Below are 18,981 nucleotides of genomic sequence, written 5' to 3' on the forward strand. Positions count from 1 at the left end.
GTCGCCGGTTTGTGGCAAAGGATGTCCGAACAGATTAATGCTAGTCATCCCGCCGCCACGTCGTGCGGTATGTGGCTGCCGGCATTCGGGTCTAGCGTAAGATGGCAGCGTATGCCAACACCCAATACATAATCGCAATATTTGTGCGTCGCTGTGTAGTGCGCCAATTGATGGCGAAGATGAATCCTAGCACGTCTTACAGGCAGCCTAGTTGCTGTCGCTGCTGGCCGTGTTTCACACGCCACGTTAGGGGCGCTGCGGTCGTGCCGCGGCCTCGCCGTCCGCCTGTGCCAAGCCGTGACTGATTGCCACCCGTTCGGCGGTGCCGGTTCACCGGCGCGGCGGTCTGGCCATGCGCGCCGGCTCGCCGCGCGGCTGCCCGTCACCAGCCGCGTCCGGTCACGGTGCCGGTCGGCGCTGGTGTCTGGTGCGCGGTCAGCGCGCGGCGGCCCGGCCGGCCCGGCCGCGTCTGGGTCCGCCCGGCCGTGACGGCGGCTGGCAGGTGGCCGGCCCTGCCCTGCCCGGCCCGGCCGCCGGCGCCCCCGCCGGCCGCCGCAGCCGCCCGGCCCGCTCCAGTTACAGCGCCGTTCCTCGAAACCCCGGCCGACGGACGGCGGTGACTCCGGCAGCCCGGCCGCCGGCGCGGGATGGAGCCGAACCGTCGGCCGACACGCCACCGGCCGCCGAAGACCACTGCCGGACTCCTCGGCTGCCGGCCACGACCGTGATGGCGTCTTAAGGGACATTGATGGATGGGTGCATAGGCGTAAGATAAAATTGATGTTTATTTTAACATCAATGGCAATATTCATTTCAAAATTTCGCTACAAAACTTCATGCTTGTAGTCGACGGATTTCCATGTCGGTCAACTAACCAACCGGCGACGACTCATGGCCCGACGACGGTCCTCCAGCTGGTTCAGTATGTGCGTCAGGGATACACAGCATGCTTGAAATAAACCCAAGGCTAACGTCGGCTTGGTCTTGGCCATCTGCCCGTTCCGAATGCAGGCTGTCATACTGTTGACATTTTTTAAAACATTGTTCGAACTGGGGATCGTCTAAAGGTCGTGCATTTCTGTGGAAGCGTACGGCTGTTTTAAATGTCGTGGATTTTTGCCCGTCTGGATTTCGTCCAGCCATTCTAGCATTAGTCAGTGGTGCTCAGTCCTTGGATATCACGGTTTGCCTTCATCAACATGGGTCACGGCCTGGCCTGATAAGGCTGCAAAGTACACGGCCATTCCAAGGTCTCTTGGTCGGTATGTTTACCTCCATGCACGTCACGCTCTCTAGGCCGTCAGGTCATCAAAGGTCGCGCCGCCCAGGCTGCGAATGACAAGCACTTGACGTTCCTGGCATGGCTCGCCCGTGACACAGCCGACAACGCCGGCTGTCGGCTGTGTCACGCGGTGTGTCGGCGGTGTCGGCAGACTGGGCCGCACGGGACCCGCGCCCGGTCAGGCTGCCTCGCCGACCGGCACCGGAGAGGCGCGAGCCTTGTGAAGCCGCCGCTCGCCGCCTCTCCGCGGCCCCGCTGCCGACGGCCGCGCACGGCGAGGCTCTCACTGTCAAATGCCGTATGCTTATGCGCGGCTTGACCGTCACTGGGCTCCGGCGGGCCGGCCGACGCGGCAGCCGTCACCGGTCTGTCCCGGCCGACGCGGCAGCCGTCACCGGTCTGTCCCGGCCGACGCGGCAGCCGTCACCGGTCTGTCCCGGCCGACGCGGCAGCCGTCACCGGTCTGTCCCGGCCGACGCGACAGCCGTCACCGGTCTGTCCCGGCCGACGCGACAGCCGTCACCGGTCTGTCCCGGCCGACGCGACAGCCGTCACCGGTCTGTCCCGGCCGACGCGGCAGCCGTCACTGGTCTGTCCCGGCCGACGCGGCAGCCGTCACCGGTCTGTTCTGGCCGGCGCGGTAGCCGTCACCGGTCTGTCCCGGCCGACCCGTCACCGGTGTGTCCCGGCCGACGCGGCAGCCGTCATCAGTCTGTTACGGCCGACGCGGCCCGGCGCTTACCGCCGTCTGTTAGTGGAACATGTGGTCTCGAGGAGTTAGTCCGGTATTCGCATGGCCCCACGTTCCTGCGGATGTGAAGCTTGTGGTCATGTTTCAGAAAATGTGGTCATTATGATTATCTCAGGCCCTTGGCCTCACGAACCTAGCATGTTGTAAAGGATGAGGACCGGTCGCTGTAGCGCACCAGCAGGCTGCCCCGGTCTTCGGGGGAGTACCTCGGCACATTTTCTACACAGCAGAGCTGATATTTTGAGTTTGCTCGACTGGGTGGCAGTGGTGAGGCGGAGTCCGCCGTCGCTCTAGGCAGCGTCGGCGCCGCCGTGTGCTGCCAGCTGCGCTGGGATGGCTCAGCGAAGCGGCGCCGCCCGCCTCCGCGCCGGTAACACGGCTCTCACGTCCGGCCCGCGAAAACAGCGGCGTGTCCGGGCTGTCAGCGCACCGGCTGGCGCACGGGCGACCGGTGGCTTTTGTCGGCCTGTCCGGGGCCGTAATGCATCACGTTTTGGAACGAGAGAGAGAGAGAGACCTCTGGAACGAGAAGCGAGGACCCCGCCGGTGCTCCAGCGCTGAGCGGTCTGACGACATCCCTGTGTCGGATACGAGCCAGACGCTGCGGCGCGGCTGGCGGAACGGAGCGCCGGCGGCCGGCGCCCCTCTGGGCCCGCCTTCACTCTGCAGCTCGCGGTGTTCATGGAAGGCGGCGGGGCGGCCGCCTGCCAGCGACTGGCCGGGGGCGACCGCATAAATTCGGAACACCCGATCTGCTGTTGGGAGCGAGGGGAGGGGCACCGGCCCGCTGGCCGCTGCCCAACTGAGATCGAGAGTGGAGCGCGCCTGTCCATGACTGGAGCGGCGCCGACGGCCGGGCCAAAGCCAGCGTGAGCGCTGACGTCGGCCGTTTCCAGGACAACACGATGAAAAGGGTGTTGGGAACGGCCGCTGTCGGCCGGCCTGACGTCATCAGCAGTGGGTCCGCTGATAGCCGACGTACAGAATCGAGCTGGGGTGGGACTGGATCATCAGCGCACGCCCCGTTCAGAGCCCGACGCCGTGAGCGCGGACTCCGCCCGTCAGCGATCGCTTGCCGGCTCAGTACAGCGTGGTACCTTCGATCTGTGAACGTGTTTCCCATGTGCGCTGACCGGATGACGCCCCGCTGCTGGTCAGCCGCGCTGTCGGCGGCGCTGGCCGGCCGAGAACAGGATCAAGTCAAGGTCTCCCGCATGGCGGCTATTGCCGGTGCCTGACTGGGTCAGCAGGCCTGGCCGGAAGAGGTGGGAGGGGGCTGGGCAATTAACAACCGGATCAGCCCGCAGCGCCCGTTGACTCACTTGACATACAGCGGTCTCGGCTTTCTTTGCTGCTATCCTTGGACCTCACCGATCCGGTGGGGTGTTGCCACCACTTCCGGTCCGCGCACGAGACGCGGCCTGCGGCCACGTCATACCGGTGAAATAGCTCACGGGCGTCCGCGCCGGCCCTGTCCCGAATGGCCGAGGTCATCCGCGAAGATCCGTCCGTCCACGCACCTGAATGGCGGATAGATAATAACGCATAGCGGGAACGGTTATCAACCGCGACCCTGGGAAGGCGGTGGAACAGATGCAGCAGAGGAGTTTTTGCGGATGCCGCGACAGTCCGACGCATCGCTGACAGGCGCCGTCAGTTGTGCCGCCCTGCACGCGACGTCACGGCATGGTAGCGCACAAGTGACGTCACTTGGGCCGCCCTGCACGTGACGTCACGGTATGGTAGCGGACAAGTGACGTCACGCCTTACTGGCCGCCATTACTGCCGCTCCCACAGCGCGCTCCGTCGAGTCCGGTCGCGCCATCCGCTTCCCGGCCGGTGTCGCGGACTCCGCCGCCCTCTGCGATATCACGGCAACGGCGCGCTTGTCCGTGTCAGTGCCCCCTCCCCCTCCCCTCCCCCTCCCCTCCCCTCCCCCTCCCCCGCCGCCCCCAGCCCCCACCGCCCCCCACCGCCCCAACGCCGGCTCGGGCTCGGGGTGGCCATCCCCGTCCGGGCGGCAGCGCAGAAGGGGCCGGCTCGCGAGCGGCACCGCGGCCGCGGTCCGGAGCGGGCACGGGTGCGTGGAGCGGAAGGGGCGCACGGGGCGCACGCCGCACGCCGCACGCCGCACGCCGCACGCCGCACGCCGCGCGCGCCTGTTTATCAACAGATTGGTGGGTGGGCGCGCCGCCGTACGGTGCGTGGGCGTCGAGGCGGGCGGGCCAGGGACGTAGGCGTCGAGGCGGGCGGGCCAGCGCCGCGCTGTGACGTCCGTCACGGCGGCGACTTCCAACCGGCCGCCTAATAGGCGGTTCGTACGTCACGCCAGCGCCGACTCTTAAATCACGCACCCGCCCTCGGTTAATCACGTCGCGGCCTGGGCCGGCTGTGGGCGCCGCTCGCCGCCTCGTTGGAGATGCGATCTACGGCGTCTTGAAGTGTGAGGTATGGCGACGTTTTGGCGGAGAGCGATGCGGATGGGCTGCTATCCCGCCACCGTTCCGCAGCCGGCGCATTTTCCACGTCCAGCCGACTCGGCCTCGTCGAGCTTTCGGGCCTCTGACTGTGCCACGTGCACAGTTGCAGCCCCAGCCGAGTGAGCTCGTGGAGCGGGTTCCTGACGCGATACGTCAGCGCGGACGGCTCATTGGCAGCAGCGGCCGGGCTGATCGTTTTTCAGGCTATTTTCTGAAGTGAGGTCGGTGGGCGGGGCCGCTCCATCACCGCCGGCCGCCCTTCCAAACTCCTGTCCGACCTGTTGTACACACCCGTCTCGCGGCTCAACGCGACAGGCGCCCTTTGCCCACCTGTTCTCCCATCAGCGCGGCCTAAACACACTTAGCCGCGGCGATTCGGCGGGGTCTGCCCTTCGCGCACCCGTGCTCGGAGGCGTGCTAGGTCCGCACGTGACGTCACCATGCGTGCCAGCCTGCCACAGTCCTGCGTTTGGGGCCGACTGGGACCTGTCTGCTCTGGCGCCAGGTCGGTTTGTGAACCTGAGACTCCTCCGTCTGTGCGCGCCACGGCCCGTCTGTACGCTCGGCTGCGGGGTGGGCGTACCTGATGCGATGCTGCGGTGATTGACCTGGCCTTTGGAACTGGCCCCCTACCCCTCTCAGCACAACCTGTTATGCACTATCTACAGCTACAAGCCTATATCTGTTCACACGAAGCAAAAGAGTGTAACTGTCACGTTCGGTTGTAGAATTTCTGATGTATGAATTTGAATAATGTATGCCGTATTGTAATCTTGGCACATATCTTGCTTATAGTTATTCATTTATGCATAGTAATTGTCGAAACGTGCGAAATTTAAGTCAGAAGTGACACTTTGGCGACCTGGAGATGGTAGTTCTGGTCGCTGAGATGAGCTACGACATGACCTTGTACGCGACCTTGCCGGCTGGCTTGCCCAGCCTGTCCCTGGCCAGATCGCGTATGACCTGACCTCGCCCCCGACCTGGGCTGACCCAGGCGGGCGGCGCCAGCGAGCAAACCCGAGGTGACCCGGGCACCGGCCGGCTCCGGTGTCGCCGGGCCGGGTCGGGCCGGCCACTCTGGCACGGGCACCTGGCCGGGCGTATTTTTAGCCGCCCGACCCGGCGGGGCATTCCAGAGACGCGACCCGCTCGTGAATCATGGTGACGGCGGCCGCCGGCTATCATTAGACGGCCGGGGGCGGCGGCGGCGGCGGCGGCGGCGGGGGGGGGGGGGGTCCACGGCACCCCCGCCTGCCACGCCCACCGCCCGGGCACCGGCGGGGGCGGGTCCTCCCGGCGCTCTCTCGGCGCTACCTCCGGGGTGCGCTGCATGGCGGCGGCTGATCCGGACCGGAGCTGGGCTTCTCATAGCCCGGACTTCGTGTGAGGACACACAGGGGCTACTGCTCCGTATGCCCCCCCCCCCCCCCGTCCGGATCGGCTCGGCGCGTGCTCTCGGCTGACCGCTGGCACCGGAAACGAAAGTGTCGGTAATGGGCCGCATCGCCGGACTAAGCAGGGGTGTCGGAATGCGGCGCGAAGAGTCGTCTTTCAGTCGTGCCCGCCACCACCTGGAGGCGCTGTGGCGTTAAATGGTCAGACACGGATGCGATGACGACGCGTCGCTTTGCGATGGAATAATGGTACCTGCGCTCTAACACCCGGCGTGATAAATGCGGTCGCTGTGGCAGATCTTAAACGATCATTACGCGTCGTCAGAGGCTCACTGTCACGCAGGAAACTGGCATAATCGAATAATCCGTTCGGCACGCTGTTTGCGAACGTCGTGTCTGAAACTGCTCCCCACAGCACGACTGTGATTTCATAGCGGACGGGAATCACGACTCGAATAGGACATCGCCTGGTCCGCTCACCCGAAGCATGTACAGCGCGCGCCGCGGCCTACATCGGCATCTCGGTGCGGTTTCGGCGAATGTTTGTACGTGGCAGACCTGTGTTGGCTGTGTCCCGCTCCGCCGTTTTTATCGGACGGTCACGTTATGTCGTGTTGTGTGGGGCCGGACGTGCTGCTCGCCGGCCGCAGTACCGCTGCGGCAACTGCGCGGCGGCGCCGGCGGGCATGCGCTGGTGACCTCACGGCCACCGGGTCACGAGTGGCGCCCAGCCACCGGCGGCACGCGCTGGTGACGCCGCGGCCACCGGGTCACGAGCGGCGCCCGGCCGCCGGCGGCACGCGCTGGTGACCTCACGGCCACCGGGTCACGGGCGGCGCCCGGCCGCCGGCGGGCACGCGCTGGTGACCTCACGGCCACCGGGTCACGAGCGGCGCCCGGCCGCCGGCGGCACGCGCTGGTGACCTCACGGCCACCGGGTCACGAGTGGTGCCCGGCCGTCGGTGCTGGCAGCCGGCGACGCTGACTGGTGCGCTCTCACTTCATGTCGCCCTATGCTGAGAGCGGCGGGAAGCCAACGGACCGGAACTTTGGGATTACCAGGTCGCATGTGTTTGGAAAGAGTCAGGTGGAGCTGTCTTCAGAAATGAGAAGTCTGTATGCGAGTTTCTGAGAGTGGCTATTTACGGGATTCCAAGAGGTTCATTCCATGGGCACCATATGACTGGGCAAGCGAAGCGCCCGAAAGCCCAAATAACTAGCAGAGGTCCACTCCTCAGAGGCCTTTGTATGCGGCCTCTCCCCGTCCAGGGGTCTGGTCCGCTGTCGGGCGTCCTTCGTGTTCAGCGAACGATGATGATGCGATGCGATGGATGCGACACGTGACTGTGTCCGGGTGCAGCCTGGTGTTATCGGGTCCGCTCCGCGGGAGAGGGAGGCCCAGCCTGGAGTTGGCCGGCCTGTCCCACCGTCACCGGCTCCGCGGGCCGCGGCGGCCGCCCGCCGTCCGTCCGTCCATGGCGCTGTTGTGACGGCCCGTCTGCGCATCTGTCGCCAGGAATCGGTGGGTAAACACCGGCGTTTGTCTCCGCCCGGGGCCGCTGTGTCCGCCGCGCTCCGCCCTCCACTCTCACATGGCCCCCTGCCGGCCGGCAGCGCCCGGCGCGCCCGCGGTACCGCGCCGACGCCATCCCCGGTCCGGGCGGGGCCGACTGCTCGGCTCTGCGCGCCGGTCAGCGACCTTGCGCCTCTCGCGCCACTCTCCCAGAGAGCGGCCGGACGGCCGGGCACGCACGCGCGTCACTCGGCGCACCGGACGCTGGGCGGGCCCTGCCGGCGGAGAGCGGGACGGCCGGGCGCGGGCGAGAGCCCGGAGGACGGCAGACGGCGGCGGCGGCGGCGGCGGCCACCGCCCGTCCAGCGCGACAGGGACCGCAGTACGGCGCCGCCGCCGCCTGTGTACAGGCCGTGCCGCGACCCGACTGGATAATGGGCAGATAAGCGCAGCCCGCCGGGACCGGAATGGAGGCCGGGTTCTCCCGGCGCGCCGCGGGTCGACGGCCAGCACCGGCGCGGATGGCGTGGCGGGACGGCGGCCGGCCGGGCCGCGCGTCGGACGCGCCTGAGCGCTGCCGGGGACGGAGCGCTCCCAGAACCGTGGGAGCGTTCCCGGCTCGACCGGGCTGGACCGGACCGGACCTTCCTGAATGGTCCGCCAGGCGCCGGCGCTAACTTTGTGGACCGGAGACAGCACTGAGGCAGAGCGCGATGCGTGGGAGGTGGGCGGGGTAACCTGGGCAGCTGCAGGCATGGGAATGACTGGAGATCGCAGAGAGGAATCAAGCAGCATGCGCCGTGACCTAGCGGCGGCTTCAGGACGCACTTCACGTCTATCTGCCTCTGCTGTGCCAGAGCCGGATGAATGAGGCAACGTGGTGAAGCAGGATGACGGTGCCGGTGGTGCCGCTGAACCCGTTTGACCCCTTTGGTCCACCTGTTGGAGCACCACAGGCGTGTCAGCGAGCTCAGGCTGGCCGGAGTCGTGACGCTGTGGACCGCAGTCGCTGGCGTCGGGCGGATGGGAGGCTTTCGGACATGGTTGCACAGCCTGGTCCAGCAGCGCACAGCGCCGCCCCTTGGCAGCGTCGCGATGACTCGGCCGGATTCCAAGGCCGTGCGGCAGGAGGGCCTCAAAGGCCTTGGAATCTCGCACGTGCGGATGCAGTTCAACAATCGCCATTACCTTAACGCCCTCCATTTCCGCTGTGGTCTGGAAACCCGAGCGGTCCATGCGTCTCCCTATTTAGGTGTCGGCGTGACATTGCAGATGGTTGGGCGGCACACTTGATGGGCTGAACCAACAGACGTTCATGGCAGCCAAACGTCAGGCCTCATGCGACCATGGCTTTGACCTACCCCCATGTATGGCACCCATCCGACGACGGCAGGGCATTCTGATAGCCGTCGGTCGATGGAAAGCTGTTAGGGGATGTCGGGCGACCGCTCTAGGTCTGCCCGGTGGACTTCTCTGCGCTCTGCTGCCCCCACTAGCCTTTGGTGTCCTCAACTAATTTCGGCTCAGCTATGCAGGTCTGACCTGTGCTGGTGATCTGTAACATTGCCCTTTTGAGAGCTCCTGTTGACCTCTGCCCACCTGTGACCTGTGGTCTGCACTTGGCACCGCGGTTTTCAAATATGCTGAGCTGTTTTGGCCATCAGCCGACTTCTGCTGACCTCGTCCCACATCAGCTGACAATCTCAGCCGACTCGCGGCTCCTTCTGCTGACATGTCGAAAGTCCGCCAGCCTTACCTAACTGCTGCCAGCCCTGCTGACCTCGGCTGACCTCGCTAACCTCGCTGACCTCCGCAGACCTCCGCAGACCTTGGCTGACCTCCACTGACCTCCACTGACATCCACTGACATCCACTGACCGCCGAGCTCTGCTGGCCTCCGTTGACTTCCGCTGATCTCCGCTGACCTGTGCTGACCTTTGCTGACCTCGCTGACCCATGGCCTTCCCTCCGGCAGACATTCACCGCCTGGTGCAACTCCCACCTGCGGAAGGCTGGCACCTCGATCGAGAACATCGAGGAAGACTTCCGGAACGGTCTGAAGCTGATGCTGCTGCTCGAGGTCATCTCGGGCGAGACGCTCGCCAAGCCCGACCGCGGCAAGATGCGCTTCCACAAGATCGCCAACGTCAACAAGGCTCTCGACTTCATCGCCAGCAAGGGCGTCAAGCTGGTCTCCATCGGCGCGGAGGGTGAGTGGCAGCGTCCCCCCCCCCCCCCCACCGCAGGCCAGTGCGGAGACCGGTGCCGGGCAGGCGTTGTTTGGACTGCAAATAGCCGTAGTGGCGTCAAGTGGTGTGTTGGCGAAGTCTTGCGGCACATCAGACGAATCAGCGGGGAGCAATGGCTTTCCATTTCGATGTCGAAGGCATGCCTCTATTGCTGTTTCGGTGGACTTCCCGGCCTTATAAGCAGGGGCGTATTGAGGAAATAGTCGGTGGTTTTGAAATAAAAACTCGATTCTTCATGCTAGACCGTTGTTTCAGCACTGAGCAGCTCGTTAAGTTCGTGTCCGCAACAGTTATAGCTGCGTCCAGTTTGACCGAGTAGGAGCGCTGTCGTTCATCGCGGGCCGGGCGGGCCGTGTCACTCCGCTGTTGGCCAGCTCTGGCAGGCATGGTTCACGTTTGGTGCCAGTGCTGCAATCGACACTTCGGTGCAATTTTCACGACCTTCACTATTGATGCGTCATTGTCGTCTTTCCTATCATCAGTGCATCCTGCTCCCACGTGAATCCGGGCCCTCCGTCTCGTCCAAGCTGTCCCAACGCTCACATTCATCTCCGCTCTTGTGCGCTCGCGTGACGTCATTGGGCTCATCGCAGTGCGGTCAGTCACCGTGCCGCAGTCCTCCCCGTCATAACACCACCGCCGCACCCCTCTCCTTGGGATCCGGTCCGCGGGGCAGCCGGGAGCCCAAGCTCGGCACCTAACGGCACCTCCGCCGCCGCCGCTGGGGCCGCCGGCTCCAGCGGCGGGTGACGGCCGCGCGGCCTGTCGTCTGGGCGAGCTGCCGCCGGCGCCCTCGCCGCCGCTGGGGCCGGTGCCCCGTGCCGGCCGTGTGTTCTGTCCCCTAGGCGAGCTGCGGCCGCCGCCTCCGCCGCCGCTGGGGCCGCCGGCTCCAGCGGCGGGTGACGGCCGCGCGGCCTGCCCTCTGGGCCAGCTGCCGCCGGTGCCGCAGCTGTGCCAGTATGCGGGGGCGCGCGGCTCGTGCACGTGCTGCGTGTGCCGCCCACCCGCCCGCGCCTGGGCCCCGGCGCATTTCACAACCTGGTGGGCCAGACGCAGAGTTAGGGGCACGGCAGGTGTAGCGCGTTGAAGGCAGGCGAATTATTGATCCGGACAGAAATACAAGGGCGAGCGTGAGCGGATTCGGGGTTGGACCGTTTTAATGACTGCGATGTGCCACGATTTTCCACGCTTCCCTCCCTCGCCGGCCTTGTTCAGCGTTTCTTTGTTCCGTCAAATCTAACCTTGGGTCTGACTTGCTTACCAGTTGATAGGGTCTCCCTCGCCCCCCCCCCCCCCCCCCCCCCCCCGTGCCACTCGTTTACACGGCTGAAGTCCAACCGCTGTCCGTTCGCCAATCACGGCGATAGGTCATTATCTGCAACACATCGCCTGCAGACCGAATCCACAAGCGCGGCGAGGACCGCTCCTACATGCGGCTCGGCCACGTGCCGCGTGTTTGAGGCCCGGCGCCCCGCGATAGGTCCGCCTGCCATATGGCCGGTCGAGCCCTGTCCACTGATACGATGCGACGAGGGCTCGCGCAGCCGATAGCCGACCCGGCTGACGGTGACCGACCGCTGCCGGCCGACCCGGCTGATGGTGACCGACCGCTGCTGGCCGGGCCCGGCTGATGGTGACCGACCGCTGCTGGCCGGGCCCGGCTGATGGTGACCGACCGCTGCCGGCCGGGCCCGGCTGATGGTGACCGACCGCTGCTGGCCGGGCCCGGCCGATGGTGACCGACCGCTGCCGGCCGGGCCCGGCTGATGGTGACCGACCGCTGCCGGCCGGGTCCGGCTGATGGTGACCGACTGCTGCCGGCCGGGCGCCGTCCGCCAGTCTCGGCGTGAGCGCGGCCGGGAGGCCCAGCCCGGCACCGGGACACCCCGACCCTGGCTGGGATCGGTGGGACCGCACGGTGGAGGGCTGACCTTGTCTCGGTGAGCGGCCGGGCGGGCGGTGTTCGGTTTGCTGGGTGGTCAAGTTTGACTCAGCGCTCTGGGGATACCCTGCACTCAAGCCTTTGCATAAGCAGAGGCCTGGTGTGTCTCAAGAACCTGCTGGAGCCCGGGCGGCACGTTATTGTTGGATGTTGCGTCCGTCTGCATATGCATATCGGACATGTGTTTCTGGCGACCTCAACGTGGTCACACATGTGACCTTGGAGACTCAGTTCACAGCCTAACTTCTTAGTCTCGAACGTATGCAGGGAAGGATCAGCAAGCTCCGCGCTTGTCATAAGTGAACGTATTCTCTTCTCCGCTAGGGCTGACAGTCCGAATAGCAGCTGTGTGCGTTTTTCGCCATTCATCTGGCGTTGCGTGGGACCCGCGATTTCGTTTTCTGGCGGCACTGAGGGGAATCAGCTCACCGTCGCCACGGGCTGGGTTTCCCTGGCTGGACCGTGCGCTGTGACCGTCTGCTGCGCCGTTTTGTTCTGACGATGCCCCGCCGGCTGCTCTCCCGCGCCGTACACGCCGCGGTACACTGCTCACTGTCCGGCCAGTCTCTTCTGAGTACATCACTCGCTCGTAGCTGCTGCGTAGATGTTGCACGCCCATGGCGATTATGGTCGCAGCTGTCCTGTACGCCCCTGCTTTTTTGCGATGCATCGTTCACGACCTGCTTTTTATGCGAGTAGCGATGGCTTCTACGTGTGAGTTTTGTCCATCCGTGTCCACTTGTCCCCGCGCTTTCCACGATTAGCTCCACATTAGATTCGGGGTCTTCCGTCCTGGTCTGGTGCAGCACCACTGTAAAGGAAATATCCGCCGCCATGAATTGCTCTGGTTCTGCCCACGCCAAGTGCTTACGTTCTTGCGCGGGTAAATAGAGTTATCGCAGCGTTCATCTTGTCTTTCACACAAAATCGCTCTCGAAGGAATTCAGTATAAAGGAAGGAGGAAGCCGTGCGAATGGTCTTGAGAATGCGTCATCTGGAATGCTATGCTATGTCTGTTAATCATTGGTAGGACATGTGCGCCCCCGTCCATTGTCACCTGTCTAATTTGCTGAATCACGGGGCGGGATAAGCATGCTTGCTTGCTGTTTCAATCAGGAGCGGTTATGTTGCACGGCTGGGCCGTGTTATTTTGATCCCCGTCCGCTCCTCCCGTCTGCCGTGTTTATATAACGTCCGCTGGGCGTCGCTGGCGACTAGCACGGCACGACACGCTAGTGGCCGACAGCGCCCGGTCGCCAGCAGACCGGTGCGCGATGCGGCCTCTCGGATGCTGCGAGCAGCCGCAGCGCCGCCGCAGTGGCTGCTATCGGAGCCTGGCATGCTTCCGGCCTGGGGCGGTGGCGGTGCGCCGCCCGCTCCTGCGTCGCCGACCCGGCCCGGGGGCCCGGGGCTGCGGCCGGCTGCAGAGGCGCCCGCCCTGCACCGCCTGCACCCGGCTGTCCAAACAGGGGCGCGCCGGACGGGCAGGCGGCGCCGCCCGGAGCGGCGGGCCGGGGCCTCGCGGCAGCCGCGGGGCGGCCCGCGCCAGCCGGCCCGCGCCGCCCGGATGTGTGGAGAGACGCGGGCGCCGCGCGGCGTCGCGGTCGGGGTCAGGGCTCGCCGTATCGCAGTGACGTCAGCGGTGACCTGGCGCGGGGCAAACACCAGCGAACACCCCGTGTCCAAACATGCCACGTCAGGTCGTCCGCCTCAGAGCCACATTTGGAGGGTTTGAACCTGCACAGCAGGCCGCATTGGCGGGAGCACAGTGGCTCTCAGAGCTCCGCGTGCCAGCGCCGGACAGTGCGTCAACACAGCAGCGGCTCAGAGCTCGGGAGCGCGCGGCATCAGCGGCGACTGCGGGCGCCGTCCCGCGCCAGAGGCACCCAGGCAGCGACAGCACGCTGCGGGACCCTGCCGGCCGCGCTGTGAGGGTCAGGTGCACGGCCCGGGGCGAGCGGGCGGCGCCGCTGCCGACACTTGTGTGGCGCCGCTTCCGGCCCTGGTGTGGCGCCACTTCGGGGCTCGTGTGGCGCCGCTTCCGGGCCCTGTGTGGCGCCGCTGCCGGCCGGTGTGTGACACTGCGGCGCACACGCCCGTGCGTCACTGACAGTGTGCACGGCGCAAGACTTGAGCTCCACCCACGCTCCCGGCCCCTTGCAAACGTGGGTCGCTTGCCGATACAGACGCGCATAGCCGATGTCCGCCTCCAGACGAGTTTTCAACAGTGAAAAAGCAGCGTTACGCTGCTGCATTGGCCGCGGGACGCGCATCGTGTAACGCTGGACGGCGGACGGCCTGGCGTTGGCTGATCGCTCTGACTCCGGCCGCCGAGAGCGGTCCGGCTGGCGAGACTCGCCGGCTCGCGGCGAGCGGCGCCGGGGCGCCGGAGCCGGCCAGCGGCGTGGCCGCGGCCCATGCCGTCTCGGTCCACTGGTCGCTTCGAGCCGGGGCGACGCGACGCGCCGGTCCAGGCCACGAGCGATCGGCAGCCGGCGCCGGCACCGTGCGCCGTCAGCCGTCAGCCGTCAGCTGTGAGGCCGAGAGAGGCGCCCCCTCGCGTGCTGGACGGGATCTCGTGGCGGCCTCTTCCCGCTTCCGGTGCGGGGCCGCCTGCTTAGGCTGCGGCCATGCATACCGCCTGTACATGGAGGCGCCATGGACCTGTTGGGGGCAGCTGGGCTCATGACCGGGCTGCGCCGAACGAGCTGCCGCGTCAGCTGTCACTGCAGCCGTGGTACCGTTTGGGCTGTAACGGCGGCCGGCCGGCCAGCCGGGGGTGGCGCCCGGGAAGCCGGGCCGACCCGCTGGGGGGCCGCTGGGAGGCCGCCGTCGACACGCTCGGCCGGCCGGTGCAGGTGACGCCGACGGCCGGCGCCGGCTGGACGTCCAGCGGCGACCAGTCCGGACACTCCGACATCCCGGACACTGCAACACTCCGACAGATCAGGCACTCCGGACATCGACCGCTGCGACACTACCCGCTGATCGTACGACCGCGCTTTGCTGGCGACACCTTGCTCTCCGATTCTGGCCACTTCGAACACTCCTGTCGCTCTGATGTTGTGTGGCTCCCTGGGTAGGAGGCTGTCGGTTTGGCGTCGCCATAATGAGATCACGCGCGAAGGGGTGGGCCTATTGCTGGCCAAGGGAAAGTCCACGGAGTGGGTTTCGTGCATCAGCAACGAGCCTGTACATGCTCTGCTACTGGAATGGTATGTTACCCGAGTGGCACGTTTTCCTCCATGACAGCGAAATCGCAGGTAGCGTGCATGGGAGAGCCGAGAAGAGTATGATTTTGCTCACAGCCGAGGATAGAGATGGCTGGCATTGCAAGACGTGATGCCGAGGAGCCTTTCTAGCGGCGACACCGCCATGGTTTGTCTGATCTTATGAGCCGCAGCGAAACTCCTGGCTGAGAGCCGGTCCGGGAGCCGGGAGCCGGGAGCCGGGAACCGGGAGCCGGGAGCCGGGAGCTGGGCCGGGAGCCGGGGGCCGGGCCGGGAGCCGGGGGCCGGGATCCAGGCCGGGAGCCGCGCCGGGAGCCGGGGGCCTGGCCGGGAGCCGGGAGCCGGGAGCCGGGAGCCAGGCCGGGAGCCGCGCCGGGAGTTGGGAGCCGGGAGCTGGTCCGGGAGCCGAGAGCCGGGCCGGGAGCCAGGCCGGGAGCCGGGAATCACCAGTAAAAATGGCGACAAACGCGATACCATCCGCAGAGGAAAGCGTCCACGTCCGCCAGGTTAAGCTCGGCGCCGTCATGCAGGAGCTTTTCCCGGAACGGCGCTGCGACGCAGCTCGCTGCGCGCCAGACTGCAGGAAAAACGGCACTTTCTGGGAGCGAGGAGATCGTGTCGGGGTTGGTATTTCCAAGCACTGCACGCACGGACGCATTTCGCCTGTGCTCAGCTGCCAGCTCGGAACGGCGACATCAATTGTTGGTTAATTCCGTATGCTCGTCTCCGAGCGGTGTGGCGCGGGACGTGGCCACCTGGCTGGGTGTGGTGTCGCCGGAGGCGTCGCGGCCCGCCGACTTACTCGCGCGCTGCTCTGGCATCGGCGCTAGATGTCGTTAGAGAAATTCCAGAGCGTGTTTGTGTGCCTTTCTGTCCGTCGCCTCGTATTAAGATCATCGGTGCCGGTTTTTTTTAAAGCCGACACTAACGACGGGTCGTGATCGATGCGTCGTGAGAGCGCAAACACGCCGCGAGATCTGGCAGCGCCCCGTGCTCGCATTTGGCAGCTCGCTGTAAGGCGTGACGGCTTGGGCCCGTCTCGAGTGTCGGGCCGGCGCCGGGTCGAGCGAATCTGTCGCTCGGTCGGGCTGACCGGCGGCCGGCTCGGGCCCGTCCCGAGTGTCGGGCCGGCGGGAGACCGAACTCTGTCGCTCGGGGCTGACCGGCGGCCGGCTCGGGCCCGTCCCGAGTGTCGGGCCGGCGCCGGGCCCCGAACTCTGTCGCTCGGCCGGGCTGACCGGCGGCCGGCGCGGGCCCGTCCCGAGTGTCGGGCCGGCGCTGAGACCGAGCTCTGTCGCTCGGTCGGGCTGACCGGCGGCCGGCGCGGGCCCGTCCCGAGTGTCGGGCCGGCGCCGGGCCCGAACTCTGTCGCTCGGCCGGGCTGACCAGCGGCCGGCTCGGGCCCGTCCCGAGTGTCGGGCCGGCGCCGGGCCCGAACTCTTTCGCTCGGTCGAGCTGGCCGGCGGCCGGCGCGGGTGGTCGTCGGCCCATTCTCAGCTGATGCCTCCGTCGGCGGCGGCGGCAGACCATCTGTCGCCTGCCGCCGGCAGCGGGGTGAATCCTGACGACCTGGGTACAGGCGCCCGCTTCGACCAGCGCCGGTGCCCGACTTTTGGGAATATTTTTAGCGGCTGGACGGCGCCGCCAGCCCATGACGTCACGCTGGCTCAGTCGCCGAGACTACGGAAGGCGGTGTGTTTACAGGGGAGGCTAAACGGGCCGCTTTAATGGGATCGTCAGTCGTCGGCAGCCGCGGTGGAACATCTGGAGCATTGTGAACGCTATTCTCCTGGTCCTCCGGGATCTTCCGGGGTCGCCCGTTTGTACCTTACCCCACGAACCGCCGTTACCACCAGTATGACGTGCTGCAACTGAGCGCACGAATACGTGGCGAAGGGATGACCAGACATACTTTTAATACTGCATGCGGGGGCGGGCAAATTTGATGGCCCCGAGCCCCTCCAGTGTTCCTGAACTTTTTCTTCTCGTCCATGGGCGCCATGTGGAACGAATTGGCTTAAAATCCCGTTGTTTCCCGCAATAGTTTTGGGAAAACGTTCTTCATTGAGAGCGAGGGCGGAACTTGATGCGCATGTGTGGGGGGGGGGGGGGGACCAGAGTCCCACTCAGCATCCCGCGGCCTTGACGCCAGTCCTGGACCTTGAGTGAAAAAGATGACTCGAAATTTTAATGTGCCTCCCCCAATTATACTGACATGTTCCACATGTGACCACTTTATTACCAATCACTATTGCTTTTTGACTGGCCTGTTGTCGACGATGTCCTGGATTACTGGTATTACTACCGGATCCCACGGTTTTACCCCCACGGAATGGCAAGTCGTAAACTCGATTGGCCTTTTGATGCCTGTCTGTGGAGGCCGACGGGCCAGTTCGGTCCCGGATGCCGACGGGCCAGTTCGATCCCGGATGCCGACGAGTCATTCCCGGGGCTCACATGTGGGTTAGGCCTTGTTTAAGGCGTCCCTCACATAGCCTGAACGGTGCCGTTGGGCGGTTTCGGAGCTGCCGCATAGGAGGCCGCTGCTTTGGGAGCCCGCTGTTGGCTAGTCCGTAGGCGCAGCGCCATGGCGCCGTGGAGTATGTTGCATCGCTGATTGAAGCGATTCCTAAATTGCTTTTTTGCCCCGTAGATAACGTTTCAATGACACTTATTTCCTAAGTTGAGCCTCGAAGCTTCTTTTTCTGTGAGCTGATTTGCATACCAGACCGGTTCCAACCTTTCTCTGCTCTGAAAGACAGCCGGCTGCCACGTTGCCATAGAAGGGTCGACAAACCAGTAAGCCGCGTTTGAACCGTGAACGGTGCTGCGTCAGACGGTGCTCGTCTCGTGTTGCTGTGATGCTGGTTACCGACGACAGTACACCGTTAGGAACCGAGTCATCCAGCCTTGTGATTGTGCAAATTTCACGTTTCTTGTATGAATGGAGTAAGAACGGCTACGTCTTGCTGCTATTGCCAGGTTGCGGGAAAACGACACCTTACAGAACGTTCGCATCCAAGTACGTTGGTACTGATATGGCATACATCCTACATCATTGCTCTTAATGTCGCTGACAGGGCTTAGAGCTGGAGTTCGCTGCTACAAAATATCAAGCTCAAATAAACCGTGACGACTGGCCGACACTGGACTAGGATGTCCGGGCTGTTGGACCTGAAACGGTTGCTAGTGTTCCGAGTGAGAGGGACTCGGCGTGTGATGGCTGGTGATGGTGCCTTACTATTGCCGGCCGGCCGGTCTGGTGCCGTCCGAGCGGGAGAGGCGCGCCCCGCCGCCCCGCTGCGGAGCGGCCGACGCTGCCCCATGTCGCCGCTGCGTCCCGGTGCGGCCAGGGCGGGGCGGCCGCCACAAAAACGGCCGGCCGCGGCCGCGACCGGGCCTTTTTGTTGGTGACCTCAGGTGCCGATTTCTCCGGCGGAGGCGGCCGGCGGCGCGGGCCACCGCACGGCTGCCGGCTGGCCGCTCGTGCAAGCACCGCTGGCCCCCACCCCGTTCTGCAGCCCGCCGGTAGCGTAAATAAACACGGCGGCCGGTGGAGGGCTGCGGTCGCGCCGTGCCCCGTCCGCGGCCGAGTGTGCCGGCACCGGCCCGTGCTGAGCCGGTCACCGCCGCTGGCTGGGACGGCCGACCTCCGGTACCGTGTGCGTTGACGTGCTGTCTGCCTCTGTGGTCGAGTCGGGACAGACCCGGTGACCTGGCCCCGGTCCATGTCGCGACCTTGCGCGACACGCGGCCCACTCGCACCATCGGCTGCGACACGGTGCCGGCGGCGTCCTCCGGCGCGCCGTTTTTGCGCCGAGGCGACCTTAGATGGCGCGCCCAGACCGCCTGACCTCGCCCCAGTGCCGGCTGGCGGTGCATTGTCGTGCGCTGACACGGCGCTTAACGAGATACGGCGGCGTTCGCCGGCGAGCGAACGGCGGTCGCCATGCCCCGCGAACGAACCGGAATGCGAGTCAGAGCGTTGGCAGGCCGCGAGGTCGCGATTGTTTTTGTGGTGTGCCGTGGTAGCTGTTCCCGCTGTCGCAGTTGGTCATGGTAGGCTCGGAGCCGGTTTCTGGGCCGCGGGACGGGCGGATTTGGCCCACGCAACAGACAGCGTTTAGGCGTGAACGT

At 65.6% G+C, this 18,981-nt stretch overlaps 1 protein-coding gene across 2 annotated transcripts in view; it reads left to right on the forward strand.

Annotated features, from left to right (window-relative positions):
* Actn (alpha actinin) overlaps positions 1-18,981 on the forward strand; it is a 47,547-nt gene that overhangs the window by 15,579 nt on the left and 12,987 nt on the right. For both annotated transcript variants that reach the window (XM_037227049.1, XM_037227059.1), the window contains exon 2: positions 9,399-9,633. In XM_037227049.1, coding sequence (XP_037082944.1) covers positions 9,399-9,633 — 235 coding nt within the window. The remainder of the gene's footprint in view (positions 1-9,398; positions 9,634-18,981) is intronic.

Source organism: Pollicipes pollicipes, unplaced genomic scaffold (genome assembly GCF_011947565.3).
Source record: "Pollicipes pollicipes isolate AB1234 unplaced genomic scaffold, Ppol_2.1 Scaffold_2555;HRSCAF=2994_pilon_pilon_pilon, whole genome shotgun sequence".
Classification (NCBI taxonomy): Eukaryota; Metazoa; Arthropoda; class Thecostraca; order Pollicipedomorpha; family Pollicipedidae; genus Pollicipes; species Pollicipes pollicipes.